The sequence below is a fragment of the Thunnus thynnus genome, chromosome 19 (genome assembly GCF_963924715.1).
Source record: "Thunnus thynnus chromosome 19, fThuThy2.1, whole genome shotgun sequence".
NCBI classification, from domain to species: domain Eukaryota; kingdom Metazoa; phylum Chordata; class Actinopteri; order Scombriformes; family Scombridae; genus Thunnus; species Thunnus thynnus.
Window position 1 is genome coordinate 3,425,791 of NC_089535.1, and position 18,427 is coordinate 3,444,217.

General features: G+C 39.9%; 1 protein-coding gene across 6 annotated transcripts in view; it reads right to left on the minus strand.

The window, feature by feature from the left end:
• Positions 1 to 18,427, minus strand: part of LOC137170970 (zinc finger protein 420-like) — a 22,935-nt gene continuing 4,508 nt past the window's right edge. For 2 of the 6 annotated variants that reach the window (XM_067574662.1, XM_067574664.1), the window contains one exon: positions 11,320 to 14,469. In XM_067574662.1, the coding sequence (XP_067430763.1) occupies positions 13,684 to 14,469 (786 nt within the window). In that variant the 3' untranslated portion in view covers positions 11,320 to 13,683. Of the gene's footprint in view, positions 2,573 to 5,022; positions 5,284 to 6,851; positions 7,110 to 8,712; positions 14,470 to 18,427 lie in introns of those variants that run through there. The other 4 variants (XM_067574659.1, XM_067574658.1, XM_067574661.1 and 1 more) reach the window with 4 other exon arrangements.

Consider the following 18,427-nt stretch of genomic DNA (forward strand, 5'->3'; position numbering starts at 1 on the left):
CTTTTATTGTGATCCCATATTGAGATTGTTTTATCAGCATTATATGTATATATATGTGTGTATTAGGCTTGCCGTGGTGGTCGATTACACCGGTGTAACACAGTGTAGGAAAAGACACCAATTACATTACTTGCCCACCGCCCATACCATAATTTCACTTTTTTGTATAAAACAAACTAATTTATTTCATTTTTGCGTATCAGCGCCCACGTTCATCAAATAAAAAAACTCCAATTTGTAAAGTATCAAGCATGTTATCAATACTCAGATGGATTATGGACCCTAGAATTATAAACTGACAGTGTCTGCTGACTGCTGTAAACAAACGTAACGCTAGCTGTTAGCAAGCAGCTGCTCTTATTCCTCCCCGACTCGGTGCTTGTTTTCAGAAGCAACTCTCCCGCTCTCTGCCTGCTCAGCCTGCTCTCAGTGTGTCTCTCTCCGGATGGCAGGCGAGTTGCTCTGGTTCTGGTTCTAAGTGGCAGTCGACCGCTGACAGCAGCCTGAAGCCCGCCATCGCTAACTGTTAAATAAGGGGGAGATCTAATTTAAAAATCTAATGTTAAAGATCAAAGTAAGCGCTCTACGGAAGAGTGTCTTTGACAAATATCTTATTTTGTAAAATGTCCAGTGTAACTGTAACACCAGTGTTGTCACGAGTTTATTAGTCGGCTGGAAAATGTCCTCACCGTGGCATCCCTAGTGTGTATGCATGTATATGTACAGTATGAGTATGTGCAGCATTATACTAGCCTACTTTATTTTTTCCTCCCTTTAATTTTACTGTATTATAATTATTCCCCATTAACAATGTTATATGACTCACTTTGAGCAGTTCCACAACTTGGATCTCAAGGTGAAAAATTTAAAAACTTTCAGGATAGAAGTGTACTACGACTAATCACTGAGCTTAAAATTTGGTCACATGGGCCGCTTATAGCGTACATGCTATTAGCTCAGGATAGATCAACACTGTTATTAAAGGCATGGAGAGGAGACAAGGAGACACCACTAACCTGCCTCTAAAACATGTTCAACACGATGCTGCTGAGTGAATGCGTTGGTGTTTTTTTAAGGAATTGCCCTGAGTGAAGGTTTTTCCACACTGCTCACAGCTGTACGGCTTCTCTCCAGTGTGAGTGCGTTGGTGTCTTTTTAGAGTAGTGTCTCTAGAGAAAGTTTGACCACATTGCTTACACCAGTACGGCTTCTCTCCAGTGTGAATGCGTATGTGGTCTTTTAGATTACCATAGAAAGTAAAAGCTTTCCCACATTGGTCACAGCTGTACGGCTTCTCTCCAGTGTGAATGCGTTGGTGGCTTTTTAGATTACCATTATCAGTAAAAGTTTTCCCACATTGTTCACACCAGTACGGCTTCTCTCCAGTGTGACTGCGTTGGTGCCTTTTTAGATTACAGTCTCTGGTGAATTTTTTCCCACACTGCTCACAGCTGTTCGACTTCTCTCCAGCATGAATGCGTATGTGGTCTTTTAGATTACCACAGAAAGTAAAAGTTTTCCCACATTGCTCACAGCTGTAAAGCTTCTCTCCAGTGTGAATGCGTTGGTGCCTTTTTAAACTACTATTTTGAGTAAAAGTTTTCCCACATTGCTCACACCAGTACGGCTTCTCTCCAGTGTGAATGCGTTGATGCCTTTTTTGATTACAGTCTGTAGTGAAAGTTTTCCCACACTGTTCACACCAGTACAACTCTCCATTATGAATGCGTTGGTGGCTTTTTAGCATATTGGCAGTAGTGAAAGTTTTCTCACATTGCTCACAGCTGTACGACTTCTCTTCAGTGTGAATATGTTGGTGAGTTTTTAGTATACTGGCTGTAGTGAAAGTTTTACCACATTGCTCACAGCAGTACGGCTTCTCTCCAGTGTGACTGCGTCGGTGCCTTTTTAGATTACTGTGTGTAAAGAAAGTTTTCCCACATTGCTCACAGCTGTACGACTTCTCTCCAGTGTGAATGCGTTTGTGGCTTTTTAGTATACTGGCTGTAGTGAAAGTTTTCCCACATTGTTCACAGCTGTACGGCTTCACTCCAGTATGAATACGTCGGTGCCTTTTTAGAGTACTCTTATCAGTAAAAGATTTCCCACATCGCTCACACCAGTATGGCCTCTCTCCAGTGTGAATGCGTTGATGCCTTTTTTGACTACAGCCTGTAGTGAAAGTTTTCCCGCACTGCTCACACCAGTAAAACTCTCCAGTATGAATGCGTTGGTGGCTTTTTAGTATACTGGCTGTAGTGAAAGTTTTCTCACACTGCTCACAGCTGTACGACCTCTCTCCAGTGTGAACGCGTTGGTGAGTTTTTAGTATACTGGCTGTAGTGAAAGTTTTTCCACATAGCTCACAACTGTATGGCTTCTCTCCAGTGTGACTGCGTTCGTGCCTTTTTAGATTATATTCAGTAGTGAAAGCTTTCCCACATTGTTCACAGCTGTGAAGTTCCTCTCCTGTGTGAACTCTCTGATGAATCTTTAAATTTCTTGATGTTGTGAAGGCTTTGTCACAGTGCTGACAGCGGTGATGTTTCAGTCCCTTACTTCCTGTTTGTTTCTATGACAGACAAACATACAGAGAAAGAGAGAGAGAATGAGATGACATGGTGGGGCAAGTGATCTAAAACCATAAATACAGTTGCATTATGGGAAATATAGGATCCTGACCACAGACTAAGTCAGAATATCTAGACCTCTCCTGACCTCTGTGTGAACACTTTTAGTTTTTCCCTGTTCAGTAAAATAGAATAAATGCATTGACAGTCAAATAAATAAAACAAAACAAAAAAAAGAAATACAAGATAATCAGATAACTGCAGAGAGATTGATATAAGATCTAGTTAGAACCTGAGGACATTTTTGCCAATTTTTCTGGAGTGAAGTAGAGACAATGCGTAACTTGCTGCAAAAGGTGGAGTAAATGCAATCAATAATGAGATCACACATGGTGTCAGGGACAGTCACATCAAGGTCTTATTCCCAACCATCTTTTGTTTTGGCCAGTGTTGAGGGATTGTTGTGTTGAATAGTGTCATACATTCTTGAAATATGGCCTGAGGTTAAGGAGTGATATATTTTTTTGTTAAAACGTCACAAAATAAATACATAAGTTGTTTACAAAGAAGTCAGTAAAAAAAATTATCTGAGTTTTTATGTACTACTTTTATATACTATACTAATAAATCTAATTCTTTTGGGTTTTGGACTGTTGATCGGACAAAACAAGACATTTTAAGATGATTAAGGTGCTAATTAGTGTGTGTGGAGGTTGGTCCATGGAGGCCAAGGAGGTTGATCCTCCTCTATTTTTTGAGAGGCAAGAGGGAGATCAAAATATAAAAAAGAATATTTGGTTGAAATAAACCATTACCAAATCTCAGTATTATTTACAACATATTTTTTCTCTCTTCTTTGGAAGAGACACGTAAAGTGATGCTCCAAGGAAGGACGGCCTCCCTAACCAATCAACAACCAGAATGCAATATTGACATCGAGTTGGTCCAATGATAGTTTCCAGAATTCATCTTCAATTCTCTCCACTGTAAGGCAGAGTAGCAGCAGTAGACTCCTTCTGTTAGCCAATGAAACAGCTGGCTTGTTTTAGCAGCCTGAAGGACTCTTTATACATCCATGGAAGGACTGTTAAGGACTGTTGTTAAGCTGATGGGAGAAATTATCTGGACTGTGCAGCGCAGCAGCAGCAGGACACCGCCAGGGAGCGGCTGGAGAGAGAAGCAACCGGAGAAACAACCAGGAGAGTTAGCTTGTTTGTCATTGTTGCTAATGATATCAGACTGGTTAAGCAGCAGCCATACAGTTCTTTTAACTAACAAACAAGATGACCAACAGCCACAAATGGATGTTATGACATGAATACTTCATCTCCATGATAGAAAGAAGAAGACATCAGATAACGTGAGTCAGATACAGCTTCTCTCTCTCTTTGGTCGCTAATTTCATCTGATGGTTAAATGTCTCTCTGTGGCTGTTGTGTGAATTTATCCCCTTAACAAGAATGCAGCAGATATATATATATATAAAAATAAAATATGTGTTGTGGGCAGTTTGCTTGTTGAAGTTACAGTGAGATGTCTGGACTCACTCATTCACGTGGAATTGATCCAGTTTTTAATTGAGTGGTTGTTCAGTCACTTGTTGATGTGAGATTAGTGAATGAGTGTGCAGGAGGTCTGGCTGCTTGCTTCTGACAGTTTCTTCAGTTCGTTTTTAAGCTGAGCCATATATTGAGTAATAAGCTTAAAGTAAAAGAAGTGTGAACTAGTGGTGTAACTGTATGGGCCCAAAACTTGCATAATTTTGATGACACAGGTGTGAGCAAGACAGACATGTCTCACCCTGTAGAAAATTCTCACACTGTTGAGATTTGATGTTTCGCTATGACAGAGGAAGTTGCTATAACTTTATTGTAAATGCTCCAGTCTGCACCAAACTTCTCCCGGCCTGAACACGTCTACATGACAATATTCCATCAGTGATGCAAACTGGCTGAATAGCGCCCCCAATGAAATTTCAGCAAAGCAGCCCCAGCAGTAGGCAAAATAGTGGACAAAGGAAGTGATGTTTATCTCCTTCTTGCACTGTCTGAAAACAGTTGGGTCTGAAGACATCTACATGCCCGTGACAGAAGCCCTTCAATTGCTTCGCGGCCTGATGTGCACGGAGGCGCGAGGGCCCGTTCAACGCTGCTTGCAGCTTTAATTGGTGCTTGTACCTTCAGTGTGCTGTACATACGCCATGCAGGAGTATGGAAAATGACTCAAACAAAAAGTAAACAGATTATTTTCTAGCTTTGTTCATACCAAGGTGAAACCAGGAAACACTAAAATATTTTGGTGTTTTTTATAGCTGAAAAACTGGAAGTGTTTTAGTTTCCTATTTGTAGACTTTCTCTACAACAACACAATGAGCACGCGGACCTCAAGACTTATGCTAGTGTCATAAGTCTTGTTATGAAAGTAGTTTTATCATGAAGTCATGAACACTGACCTGTTTATCGGTGGTAGCAGAGGGTGAGCCTAAATTTTCCCTTTTAATGGGGTTGTTGGTGTGGTGCTCCAGGTTCTCGTTCTCCTCCATTTCACTCTTGTAGTGGTCTTGGTCGGTAAAATCCAGCAGGTCTCCTCTCTGACTGATGGGCTGTTCTTCTTCTTCTTCTTTTTCTTGTTTTATGGTGCACTGGAACAAGCATTGATGTGTATTACTGCCAACTATTATGCTGTTGGAGTGTGAACTGGAACTATCCATCCCCTTAAACAAATGAACACAAGAAAAAATAACTATATAAAATAAAAAAAACAATATTTCATTGAACAGTAAATTCTTTTATTCAGCCCAGTTTCTTCAAATAATAGAATAGACTGCCTAACCTGATTGCAAATAGGCTTACATTTTTCAGACTCAGTTCTTCCACTCCAAGCTTCCCTCTTTTCCTCTTTAAAAATACTTGGACTGTTATTGTACATTTACTCAAATAGGATGTTTCATGCAGGACTTTTACTTGTAATGCAGTATCTATACATTGCTGTATTGGTACTTAAAGCTGGAGTGCAGGACTTTTGTCTCCCCCCTCTGGCAGGGAGAGTAAACTCAGCTGTGATTGTCTGAGTACAACGATGTTACTAGAACGAGAGGAGGACATTTCTCTTCATCTGATAATGTTTAAAGTGAAGTTAGACCTTGCTGCCTGTTTCCCGACTCGTTTTTAAAAAGATGAGGAAAAAAAAGACAGAGAGCTGAGAGCACGAGCGAGCAAGGGAGAAAATAGCTGTGGTTGAGTGAGCTAGTGAGTGAATGAAGAGAGGGAGCAGTGAGAAAGCTGGTGAATCAGATCAATAAAATGTTATTTTCTGATTGTTTCATGGTGGTTACGTTCTAGAGCACAAATAACTAGACCCATGCACCTCCACTCAACTCTGCAGTGGTGCGCTACAACACTTGATTTGTTCTGAATCGGCTGGTCTGACACAGGCATGCAGCACACTGTTTGTTTCTATGACAACAGACAAACACACAGAGAAAGAGAGAGAGGTGTGCGGTAAAGTCCCTGCACGTTTCGAAGGCAGACAGCACAAGCATCAAACAACAGACCAGCTCTTTCTTCAACCCCCCAGGAATGCTGGCCAATAATATATAAGTGAGAGTCCCAAACTCCTCACTGACCAGACCATCTAAACAACCTGCTGCAGATCAAGAAGAACAGAGGACTGTAAATACCATGGAATTACAAATGTAGTTTTAAATTTTGTCTAAGAACAATTAATACTGTATGTTATTATGTGTGTATATTACAATATGTGTTATTATGTACTTAAGTTAGACTTTTATTCCACTGCCTTTAAACCAAGAAATGTACCACTAACATAATTACACCATGATAACACTGACATTATGTTTAGTACCGTTCTGCTTGTTTCACTTTCAGTGAAGTTACTATCAAAAATGCAAATTTAGGAATCATGCAATTGCTAAATTGTAAATACTTTGATTAATGGAGTAACCGCATTCAGGAACTGTACCTGCCTGTCCGTGGACAGGAGGGGACTGACTCTGACCCCCAGAATTCTACAACCCCTGGTCAGGATGCACTTTCTGGGCGGGCAGACTGAAACTTCAAAATCATGTCTTATCTGAGACTCTAGGCAGCTTTAGGCTGCTGCTTTTTGCTGGTCATTGGCTGGTTTCCTGGGCTGGCTGCTGGATGCTGGTTTCCATCATCATTCCAGAATGAACGGATTATATATGGACCCTCGAGACTCGCCCCTGTGTCTTTAGTCTCGTTATGAAGCTGGTTTTCTCATGAAGTCATGAACACTGACCTGTTTATCGGTGGTAGCACAAGGTGAGCCTGATTCTTCCATTTTAACAGAGTTATCGATGCAGTGCTCCAGGTTCTGGTTCTCCTCCATTTCACTCTTGTAGTGGTCCTGGATGGTGAAATCCAGCAGGTCTCCTCTCTGACTGATGGATTGTTCTTCCTCTTCTTCTTTTTCCTGTTTTATGGCAGGTGGCAATGAGCACTGAGGTGCATTACTGCCACCTACATTGTTGTGGTGTGAACCAAAGTTATCTATCCCCTTAAAAACACAAGAAAAATAAATATGATTTAGAGAGAAAAAAAAACATGTTTCACTGAACACTGAATTCTTTTCTTCAGTCCAGTTTCTTTCAAATAATAGACTGCCTAACCCAATCGGAAATACATTTTTCATACTCAGATCTTCCACTCCAAGCTTCCCTCTCTGATTCTCGCTCTTGACAGTATTTTTGGCAGTGACAAATTAAATGTTGTACTGAGTCCTCTATTTAACAGTGCTCACATAATCCTGACGGATGTTTGCCTATTAAGTGCAGTGTTTTATTTAGTTTGGTGTGTCCTACCCTCAGCCTTCTTGAGATGTTCTCCTCTTTGTTGCTCCTTTTAACTAACCTCACTGTGCCCACTTCTGGCTGCACTGCATAAAGGTGTCATGCTGTCTTTGTTGTATTCCAAGTGTGCTGCCACTCTTCAATGATTTTTCTTTTGATTATTTCTTTTGTTTCAGATTTACTAAGTGAAACATCCATGATCTCTTAGTGTTTCAGTGCCCATTTTTCTAATACAGTTTTATTGCCCTTTATCTCTCTGTGAGCTGGTATCCACATAAATGTGATTGTAATATTCATATTTTCAAATCTGCACAGAGCTGCTATCTGTCATGCTACCATGTTGTCTTAACACACTGCTCAGTTTCTCAAATCCTGCACTACAGTATTTAGATATGCTTATTATTGCTATTTATTCTATTATTGTTATTTATTCTTAGTATAGGACTAATTATTATAGATTATTTTTAGACTTATTGTATTGTACGCTGCTGAACCTGAGTACAAATTTCGTTTCATGTGTAAGCATGCAAATGACAAGAAATTAACCCTGAACCTTGGACCGTATTAACTATATCCCACCTACTGTGAGGTGTAAATGACTGCAGCGACATTTATGCAGAACACAAATCTGTGCAGACAATAACCTTTTTAGTTTGTAACTCATCTATCCACTGTAATCCTGCAACTGCCATTATCTCAACTGTGTAAACTGACAAATGATCTGATGTTTTTCTTTTAACAGAAACTTGTAAGGCTGGTATACTAAAAGCAAAACATGTGATCCCAGTACTGTACTATGATCCTTGGATCCATCTGTACATACTGGGACTGCTAATGTACTTTTACTCAAATAGGATGTTTCATCCAGGACTTTTACTTATAATTGAGTAATAATACATTGCTGCATTGGTTCTTATTGGTTCTTCAAGTGTTTTAAAAACAATAACTACATCCCGCCTATTAGCAGCGGTGAAGTTACAGTGAAGCTCATCAACCATAAATCATTAACCAGAAAGCCTCCTCAGAAAAACGTTTCAAATGTATGATTTCTGCGCATGCGCCGCGCGGGGAATGTAAATTTGCTCAAACAAAAAGTAAACAAATTATTTTCTAGCTTTGTTTGTATTACTCGCAACACGCTGCAATCAGGAAACACTGAGACCTTTTTTTTTTAGTTTTTACGCCTGAAGAACTCCGTGACCACAAAACCAACAACACAATGAACGGAGGACACGTGGACCCTCGAGACTCGTCCTCGTGTCTTTAGTGTCGTTATGAAGCCGGTTTTGTCACGAAGTCATGAACGCTGACCTGTTCATCTGTGGTAGCACAGGGTGAGTCTGATTCTTCCCTTTTAACGGGGTTGTCGGTGCGGTGCTCCGGGTCCTGGTTCTCCTCCATCCCGCTCTTGTTCAGTGTTTAGTGTTCCTGGTCTGTGTAATCCAGCAGGTCTCCTTTCTGGATGACGAACTACCTTTCTGCTCAGGTTTAAATATCACCTCCGTGTTCTCACGATCTCACAGCAACCACCGCTGCTGCTTCTTCTCCTGTTGTTTATTGGCGGTTGGCAAACAGCTTTTACCGCCACCTTCTGAAGTGGAGTGGGAACTATAGGCTTACTATTCCATTAAATTCTCCTATTAAGACTTGTGTTTTCTAAAAATCTGTAAATAGCCCTGTAGCTTACATCACCTGAACTCCTCTGCAACATGTCTATAACACCTCATGTGATCCCTCTGGAGTGTAATTTTAGGTGTCTCTGTCTGATGTCTAGGACAGTATGAAATTACATGTTCCACTGTTCCTGTAGTCTGCAATGTTCGCATCCACCCATGCTTATTTATTATGTTTAATGTACTGTTCAGACTGTTGTGACAAAACCTCATCCTTGATATAATGTTCTCCTCCTTTATATTCATATTGCTTCCTCTCATTTCTCCTAGTTGTCTTTGAATGCTGTCGTAGTATCTGCCCTTATTTTTCTCTCTATCCCACTCCACTCTATACTTTTAACCTCAGCTTTGCTGTATGTCACTAATATGCTTATTTCTCTTTTTTACATACTTTTCTGCTAGGTCATTTCCATCCACACCAATGTGTGCAGGAATCCAATTTAATTTCTATTCCAGCCTTCTTAATTCTGACTATTGTTTGAGCTATGTCAAGTACTATGTCTTGCCTTTTATATGACTGCATGTATTTAATATTTGTTAGTGCACTACTGGAAGCAAAACCTTGAATGGTTTCCAGCTTAGAGCGAGTAGAATAGCTAACAGTTCCCCTGTATATACTGCTAGATTTTCACTAACCCTTTTATTTGACATTACATTCAATTCTGGAATATTAAATGATATCCCTACTCCAATGTTTTGGATGCATCTGTATATACTTTAACATATTTTGAATAATTTTCTTTGACGTATTTACTGCTAGAGCCTGTGCTTAGCCATCAAAGCTGTGTTGCAGGCAGCAGAGAGAAGCAGCCAGTGGCTTTGAACAGGTAAGACCCCTGCTATGCCCTGACGTAACAGGCCAGGATGTCACATCCCAGTTCCTGGTGTGCCAGAATTCACTATTGAGCCCTCCAGAGGTGTCGTGGGCTCATCAACGAAACGTCAAGTAAGGGTGCCCACTTCTCTGTGTCAACCTTCCATCATCAATCACTTCATTGTTGCGTTCACCATCAGCAAGAAGACTCCCTTGTACATGCTTGCACAAAGGATATTGACATCTTATCTGGTGTTTTTGAAATCTGACTTCATTTTTGTATTTTTTCCATTTTCCTTCTTTTTTAAATCAACTCTTACTTCTTCCAGAATCCATGGTGGGACAATAGAAAATAACACACTGGGGTCTATGACCCCTTAAATTTGCCCAGTATATTAATGCTACCTGTGTCCTTATTTCCAAAGGCATTTCATCCATTTCCACCTGTAAAGCTGGTACTGGAGTAGTCTTTATGGCCCCACAGTACAGTCTCAAAACTTGGTACTGAATTGTGTCCAACCTCTTTCAGAATCTTTTTACATTTTCCTACTATTCTTTCAGTATGTTTTCCAAGTGAGCTTCTTATCAAACTAAATCCCCCAACACTTGAAACAATCCACTCTAAGTTTTCTTCATTTAGTTTCAGACTGATTTGAGTATCTATTTTCTTTTTCGTTAAAAAAAACCAACTTTTTTCTTCACAACTGAAAATCTAAAACCCCATTCCAGTGACAATGCCTCTACTTTCCCTATTGCTTTGTAACCTCTTAACTATGAACTCTATATTTCATACCCTTTTCCGCAAAAAAAAAAATCATCTGCAAATAGTAAGACCCCAATAGTCCTATCTACATTGCTAAATATTTCATTTATCATAATTGAAAACAATATTGGTTCCATTTTCTGCTAAATAATTCCCACTAAAATCTTTTCCTACTTCTACTCAGATCATCCTATCAGTTAAAAAACTTTTAATCCATCCATACATCTTTCCTCTTATTCTCATTTGTTGCAACTTGACAATTAATCCTTTTTTTACACATTATGTCATATGCCTTTTAAACATGGCAGAATACAGTCACTACATTCTTTGTTAACATGAGCTTTCCTTATTTCGTGTTCTAATGACAGAGCAGGATCTATGGTGCGTCTTCCCTTCCTAAATCCACTTCAACCTTTCATTAATATTTTTTTCCATAATTTTGCCTACATGAGATGTCACAGTTCTGATTGACTGGGGGTGAGAGATTTTTTTGCTGAAACACAGTGCAAAACAGTGATACAGATCTTTTATGTAATTATAAGACGTGTAAGAGCAACATGATGTTGACTGCAGCTCACTTAACAGCCACCGGTGTCACTAATGAGAGGGCATTTCTGATTGTTACAAATAGAACCTTTAAGTGGAAAAACTTTAAAACACACTACACATTCATGTTTTGACAATGATACGATTTTAATGATTTGAAATGCAGAACAGTGAAATACAAACTCATGTAAAGCTTCAACTGAATAAACTTAAAACAAGCCAAAAGAAAAAGCTGTGAAATATCTGCAGGGATGCAAACTCATCAGGGGTGAAAAAGGTGACAAAGATGTGAAACCCCCTGGGGGGTAAGGGGACATGACCCCCCAGGAAGACAATTTTTTTAAGTATCAGCTTTAAAATGTGGATTTACAGTTGATTTTTAGCAAGATATAGGGGGAAAAAAAATCACCCTACAATAAAATTAATCATACTGCTACATAAGTAATGTAAGCGGGACATTAGTTCAGGGCACTTGTATGTAACTATGCATGACAGTGTACAAATCAAATGGAAAACACAGCTTATGGTAAATATGAAATTATTTAAGCTGCAGCAAAGTAATATTTCCTGTCTGCAATTTGTAAAACATGTTACAGGTTACATTACTTGACGCCTGCTAAATGAATAACCATGTTCTCTAATGCAACCATTAAGTTTAAATACTCGTTTAAATACCCGGTAGTGCTTTAAGAGAAGAAGATGCTTTTGAACAGCTTTTCTATTGCCAGTTTTCTTTTGTCATTTCAATGCCATTTTCAATCTCTGAAATGAAACTGATACTTTTTCTTTTTTGCAAAGCTTGTCTCAGTTTTTACTCTTCCAAATAATCGGCCAGCCACATAACTTTACATTACATATATTTTTATTATTAATTAACTGATTATTATACACATAAGATTAAGGGAAGAAAACACATCTCAAATTGCTATATCGGTGCTGACTTATTTCATGAGTTTGCCTAATTTGCATAATTCCATGATACAGTAGAGGTTATAATAGAGAAATATATTATATGTGGGGTCCTTATTAATAAGAACAAGTTTTATTTTGTCTCTATTCAACTGTGGTGCCTGGCATTAAAACATATCCACCCAACACCCATGTTTAGATTATTAAAAAAATTCACATAAGCTTGGCCATATTGTAAATTTGGACCTAATAGTGCAGAAAAAATAGATGATATAAAGTACGATTATCAGTTAATTGCCATTAATAATTTAGCAGATTAATATTAACTGATAATACAAAAGACGAGGGACGTGCAATGTAACTGTCAGAAAATGTTTGTAGATTTGCTGTAGTATGTGGTTACGCCACCAGGTGGAGCCTTTTACTTTTTAATGAGATTGAGTTACAACTGTTCGGTGACCATAGACTGTCACAAAAATAATGGACAAACCCACTTTGACTGCCGACTGTCATCTTGGATTTTTGGAGCCAGAATAAGAAGTGATCATATTTGGACAAAAGGGTGGAGCTGACCCTAACGCTAGCTGCTAGCTTGGTAAGCACGGTGCATTTACAGTCTATCGTTAACTGCAATAATGCTGATGCTAATGCTAATTTTTGCTTGCAAAAAATAGGCTTAAAACCATTACAACAAAATGTACTTACCAGAAAAACAGGACACCCAACTCCTTAGAGGGTCTTTTAGTGCAACTAAACTGAGCTGAAAAAGACTTTTAGGCCACCAGAATGTTACAATTAACTTTCATGAACTGAAAACACACTGAAATAGCGACGGCTAAGGCTACGCCTATACGTTGGTTACATTACCCCACCATTGGTTACGCTACCTAACCATCATTGTTGCCATGGTAGCGACTTGTCAAACACAACATAGCCACACCCTAAAGCATACCTTGCTTTATCTTCAAATTTATATTCAATGGGAGCATAATTTACAAAATGAACATCATGCTGTATTGAAGAAGACTTGAAACTAGCAGTTGAGACAATGAACTCATTAGGAAGGTTTTTACTGAGTAAATAAATCAAGTCTCATAGACTTCCAAAAAAGATGTTTGATCTGTCACTTGGAACTATGAAAAACTTGAATTCATCAATTCAACTATTTCTGGGACTTTTTTTAAGCTTTTCTGTGTCACAAGACACTGAATAATTTTGTTATTTTTTACTGTCAATCAGACAAATCAAGATATTGAAGACGTCACTTTGGATTCTAAGAAATTGAAATGGGCATTTTTCACTATTGTCATATTTTCTGGCATCACCCGATAGAGCTAAAGATAAAGCTTTCAGAGTGGAAGTGATCTACGACTGACGATGAAGGTGCATTTCTGCAAGAAACAGCCAGTCACTGGGCTTAAAATTTAGTCACGTGGGCCTCTAATGTTTTACATGCAGATTCTAAAGTTACAGTTGGCAGTCCTCATTTTGTACAGAAACTCAGGATAGATCAAGACTGTTATTACAGGCATGGAGAGGAGACAGGGAGACACTGCTAACCTGCCTCTAAAACATGTTCAACACGGTGCAGAGTGAATGCGTTGGTGGATTTTTAAAGAACTGCTCCGAGTGAAAGTTTTCCCACATTGCTCACACCTGTATGGCTTCTCTCCAGTGTGAATGCGTATGTGATCTTTTAGATTACTATCAAAAGTAAAAGCTTTCCCACATTGCTCACACCTGTAGGGCTTCTCTCCAGTGTGAATGCGTTGGTGGCTTTTTAGATTGCCGTTATCAGTGAAAGCTTTCCCACATTGCTCACACCAGTACGGCTTCTCTCCAGTGTGAATGCGTTGGTGCCTTTTTAGAGTACCATCTGTAGTGAAAGTTTTCCCACATTGCTCACAGCTGTAAGGCTTCTCTCCAGTGTGAATGCGTTGGTGCCTTTTTAGAGTACTCTTATCAGTAAAAGCTTTCTCACACTGCTCACACCAGTACAGCTTCTCTCCAGTATGAATGCTTTGGTGGGTTTTTAGATTACGGTCTCTAGTGAAAGTTTTCCCACAATGCTCACAGCTGTATGGCTTCTCTCCAGTGTGAATGCGTTGGTGAGTTTTTAGATTACGGTCCCTAGTGAAAGTTTTCCCGCATTGGTCACAGCTGTATGGCTTCTCTCCAGTGTGAATGTGTTGGTGCCTTTTTAGATTACTGTCTGTAGTAAAAGCTTTCCCACATTGCTCACAGCTGTAAAGTTTCTCTCCTGTGTGAACTCTCTGATGAATCTTTAAATTTGTTGACGTCGTGAAGGCTTTATCGCACTGCTGACAGTGGTGATTTCTGAGTCGCTTTCTTGCTTTTTTTTTCTGTGACAACAGACAAACATACAGAGAAAGAGAGAGAGAGTTAGTGAGATGACATAATGGAGCGAGTGGTCTAAAACCATAAATACAGTTGCATTATGAGAAATGTAGTATCCACAGTTTTTTTAAGCTTGACCCCAACCACAGACTATGTCAGGATATCTAGACCTTTCCTGACCTTTGTGTGAGCACTTTTAGTTTTTCCCAGTTCAGTAAAATAAAACAAGACCACTGACAGTCAAAAAGAAAAAAAAAAAATATATCATTGCCATCTGATGAAAACCGTGTATCTCCACTTTTTATGATTTTGAGTTTTTACTATATATAGAATATACTCATTCTCCTCTATCTACTGTCAGGTTTTGACATCTAAATGACAAATGAAAAGATGTTTTATTGGGTCATCTATTTAACGAGTATCTCCACTGGATGTCAGAAGTGTCCATCAAGCCGCGGATCTCCAGTTGCAGGAGAGGGGGTGGGGGGATACACACCCAAACAAAGCTAGCTTTCTGATTTTATGGGGGAATTATTATTGTACACAACTCCAACATGAAATTATTCGTCCAGTGACATAACTCACATTAGAGTATGCACAATAATAGGGAAACAGTCCTCCTTGTTGGCCACACAAGAGGTCAATTAGAATTGTGATTGTTATTAATCTTAATTGTGATTTTGCAAGGGTATAGGTCTTATAAGGTTAAGTGACTGAGATACAAGCACAAGAAAACACAAATAAGTCCAATTTAATTACATACACATTTATTACTAATACTACAGCTACAAGTACTAAACACTACAACATTTCACAAAAGGAAAAGGGAAACTGGTACACAAGGCTATGGCTAGTGAATGATCTGAGTTATCTATTGTGCAGTTCGTATGAGATACCTCATAAACAGTTAAGATGTTGTTACCTGACAAGCATTACGTCAAATCAACGGTACAACAATTTAGTTCTGATTTGCCAATTGAAATTACAAATCATGAAAGCACCAGTGTTTAAACAAGTTGATGAAAGTATTCTACAAATTCTTGCTTGCTCCCTGGGGTGGCTTCTTGTGGAGAATGGAGTCCGATGTGCTGGGGTGAGGAGCTGGAGTCTGGATCTTCTAATGATGAGTGAGCTGGCCGGTCCGGACTTGAAAAGTTCCCAGTGGAAGAGAGCTCCTGGTTTATACTCTCATGCTCTCCTAGGCTTGACCCTCAACTCATGACTCTAGATTCTGAGGTTTCACCTTCTATTGCTTTGAGTCACATCTTCAGACTAGCAAAATGCAAGCTTTCCACTAGCATGGCAGAAAGCAAGAAGAAACCAGCAGCTGGCCTCAACAACCAGCCAGGAAAACCAGCCAGCAACCAGAAAAAAAGCAGCCTACAGTCTCAGATAAGACACTTTTAAAGTTTCGGTCTGCCCGCCCAGAAGGTGCATCCTGGCCAATCCCAGGGGTTGCAGAGTTCTGGGGGAGCAGAGTCAGTCCCCTTCTGTTCATGGAGAGGCGGATTCAACTCCTGAATATGGTTACTCCATTAATCAAAGTATTTACAATTTAGCAATTGCGTGATTCTTAATTTTGCATTCTTGATAGTAGCTTTAGCATTCTGAGAGTGAAACAAGCAGAATGGTACTAAACATCATAGTTAAAGACAGTGGAATAAAAGTCGAAAGTACATAACACATTTGTAATATACACACATACTAACATACAATATTAATTGTTCTTAGACAAACTCTGAAACTACATTTGGGTTTTACAGTCCTCTGTTCACCTTGATCTGACTGTGAACGGCAGGGGTCCATTTGGGAGTGTGGGTGTGTGTCTACATGTTTGATGTGGAGTCTTCTGTTTGTCACTGGAGCATGGCATCTTGTGCAGCATGTCTTGTGCCTTATGCTGGTTTGCCCAGGGATCAGTTTTGGGTTGGTCCTGAAAATGTGTGTGACTGGCTCCTAGAGGTGAGTTATGATAACCAATGGTGGGGGTCGTTTATCCCAATGGTCAGTTCACACTGGGGTGTGAATTGGTCTTCTCATCATGCTGGCTCTTATAGCTTGAAGGATCAAAGGTGGTTTGGGTCAGTAGTCAGGTTTGGTGACCATGCAGGAGATGGGGGTTTCCCTATCTGATCCTCTCTGTTTGCAGCAGGTTGTTTAGATAGTCTGGTCAGTGAGGAGTTTGGGACTGTCACTTATATATTACTAGCCAGCATTTCTGGGGGTTGAAGAAAGAGCTGGTCTATTGTTTGAGGCTTGTGCTGTCTGCCTTAAAAATATGCAGGGGCTTTACCCTTAACTGGTTTGGTAAATCCCTGTTAGCGACACACTGTCTGTCCATGACTGGTAGCTACAGCAGTTTGTCTACTTTGTCTTAAATTAGACATTAAATTTTGCAATTGATCCATGGTTCACATGCGTGCCGAACCGTGGGGAGCAATCTGTACGAGTCATTGATCAACTACGTTCCGTTACACCACTAGGTGGCACATGTTGCACATGGGCCAGCGCATGTCGGAAGAGGGGTAATAAATGATTATTCGCTCGCAATGGTTTGCGCCAGGCATTACACAAGTGTCACAACCACTTGTAGATAGTTGTATGACATGCCAACAGACCAGAAAGAAGAACAGCACAGTGAAGCATGACCATTTGGAACCCCCATCGGGTCCTTTTGTAAATTTGCAAATAGACTTTGTACATGTGCCAAACTGTCAAGGCTACAAATATTTGTGAGCCATAACCGATAGGTTCTCAAAGTGGGTGGAGGGTTTTGCAACAAGGAAAGAAGACACAAGAACAGTTGTGAAGTGTCTGCTAAAAGATCTGATGCCCAGTTATGGGGTGCCACAGGTAATAGACAGTGAGAGAGGTCCAGCTTTTGTGTCAAAAATCACTCAGGGACTGTCTGATATCTTAGGGTTCAAGTGGCAGTTGCATGTTCCTTATCACCCACAGAGTGCAGGTCAAGTTGTAAGAATGAACTCAACTATGAAAGAGAGGTTGACCAAAATTGTAATGACAACGGATCTGAAATGGCCTGACGCACTGCCTATTGTGCTGTACTCCATACGAAGTGCATCACGTGCAACTACAGGACTAAATCCTTATGGAGGTGTTGATGGGGAGACCAATGTCCACAGGGACAAGCCCCCCCTCTAACACCACATAAAACTACCCTGCTTTGGATGGATGAGTTAATGACTGAATGTGTGAAAAAACTAATAGAAATTTTGAGAAAGTTTCACTTACAGGTGGCTGACAGGCTCCCCCAGTCCATCAGAGGAACCAATTCATCCTTTTCAGGAAGGTGATTTTGTACAAATCACATCTCTGGAAAAGGTGTTTCTGTATCCTTGGTTTAAAGGTCTTAACCAGGTGTTGCTGACAATTAGGACAGCCCTGAAAGTCGAGGGCAGAGCAGAATGGATCCATACCACAAGGTACAGGTTGGCTCCCCTGTCCGCTGGCGAGGGTGTGCAGAGCCATGGTGAGTAACCGGATGGTTGCTACTCCTTTCCCTCCTGCTGAGTGGGCTCAGGCAGGGAGCAGATCACGGCAGTTATGGAGCCTTTTTCCCCCCATCTTTATTCAAGAGCATGGTATATCAATTTGAGAGCATGATTTATTGATTTCATGTTCAAATTTTGTAATATTGTCCATCAAGCCCTGCCCTCGCGGTCAAATAGCTTCTGCTTGCGCTTAGATTTGCTCTGTTATTGCTCAAAGCGTGTGCTTGCACTCAGATATATTGCTGCTTGCACAGATTTCCTGCACTCAAGCTTCAGTTCCTTTAACACTTTGGTGTTACTGGGGTTCTTCATTCACTTGAGGGTTTGCCCTTGTTGGCCGAAAAATAGATTTTTGGAGATACAGTTTTCATCAGACAGCAACGAAATATATATATACACATACATATACACACACATTTTATATATACTTTTACTTTAATACTTTAACTAC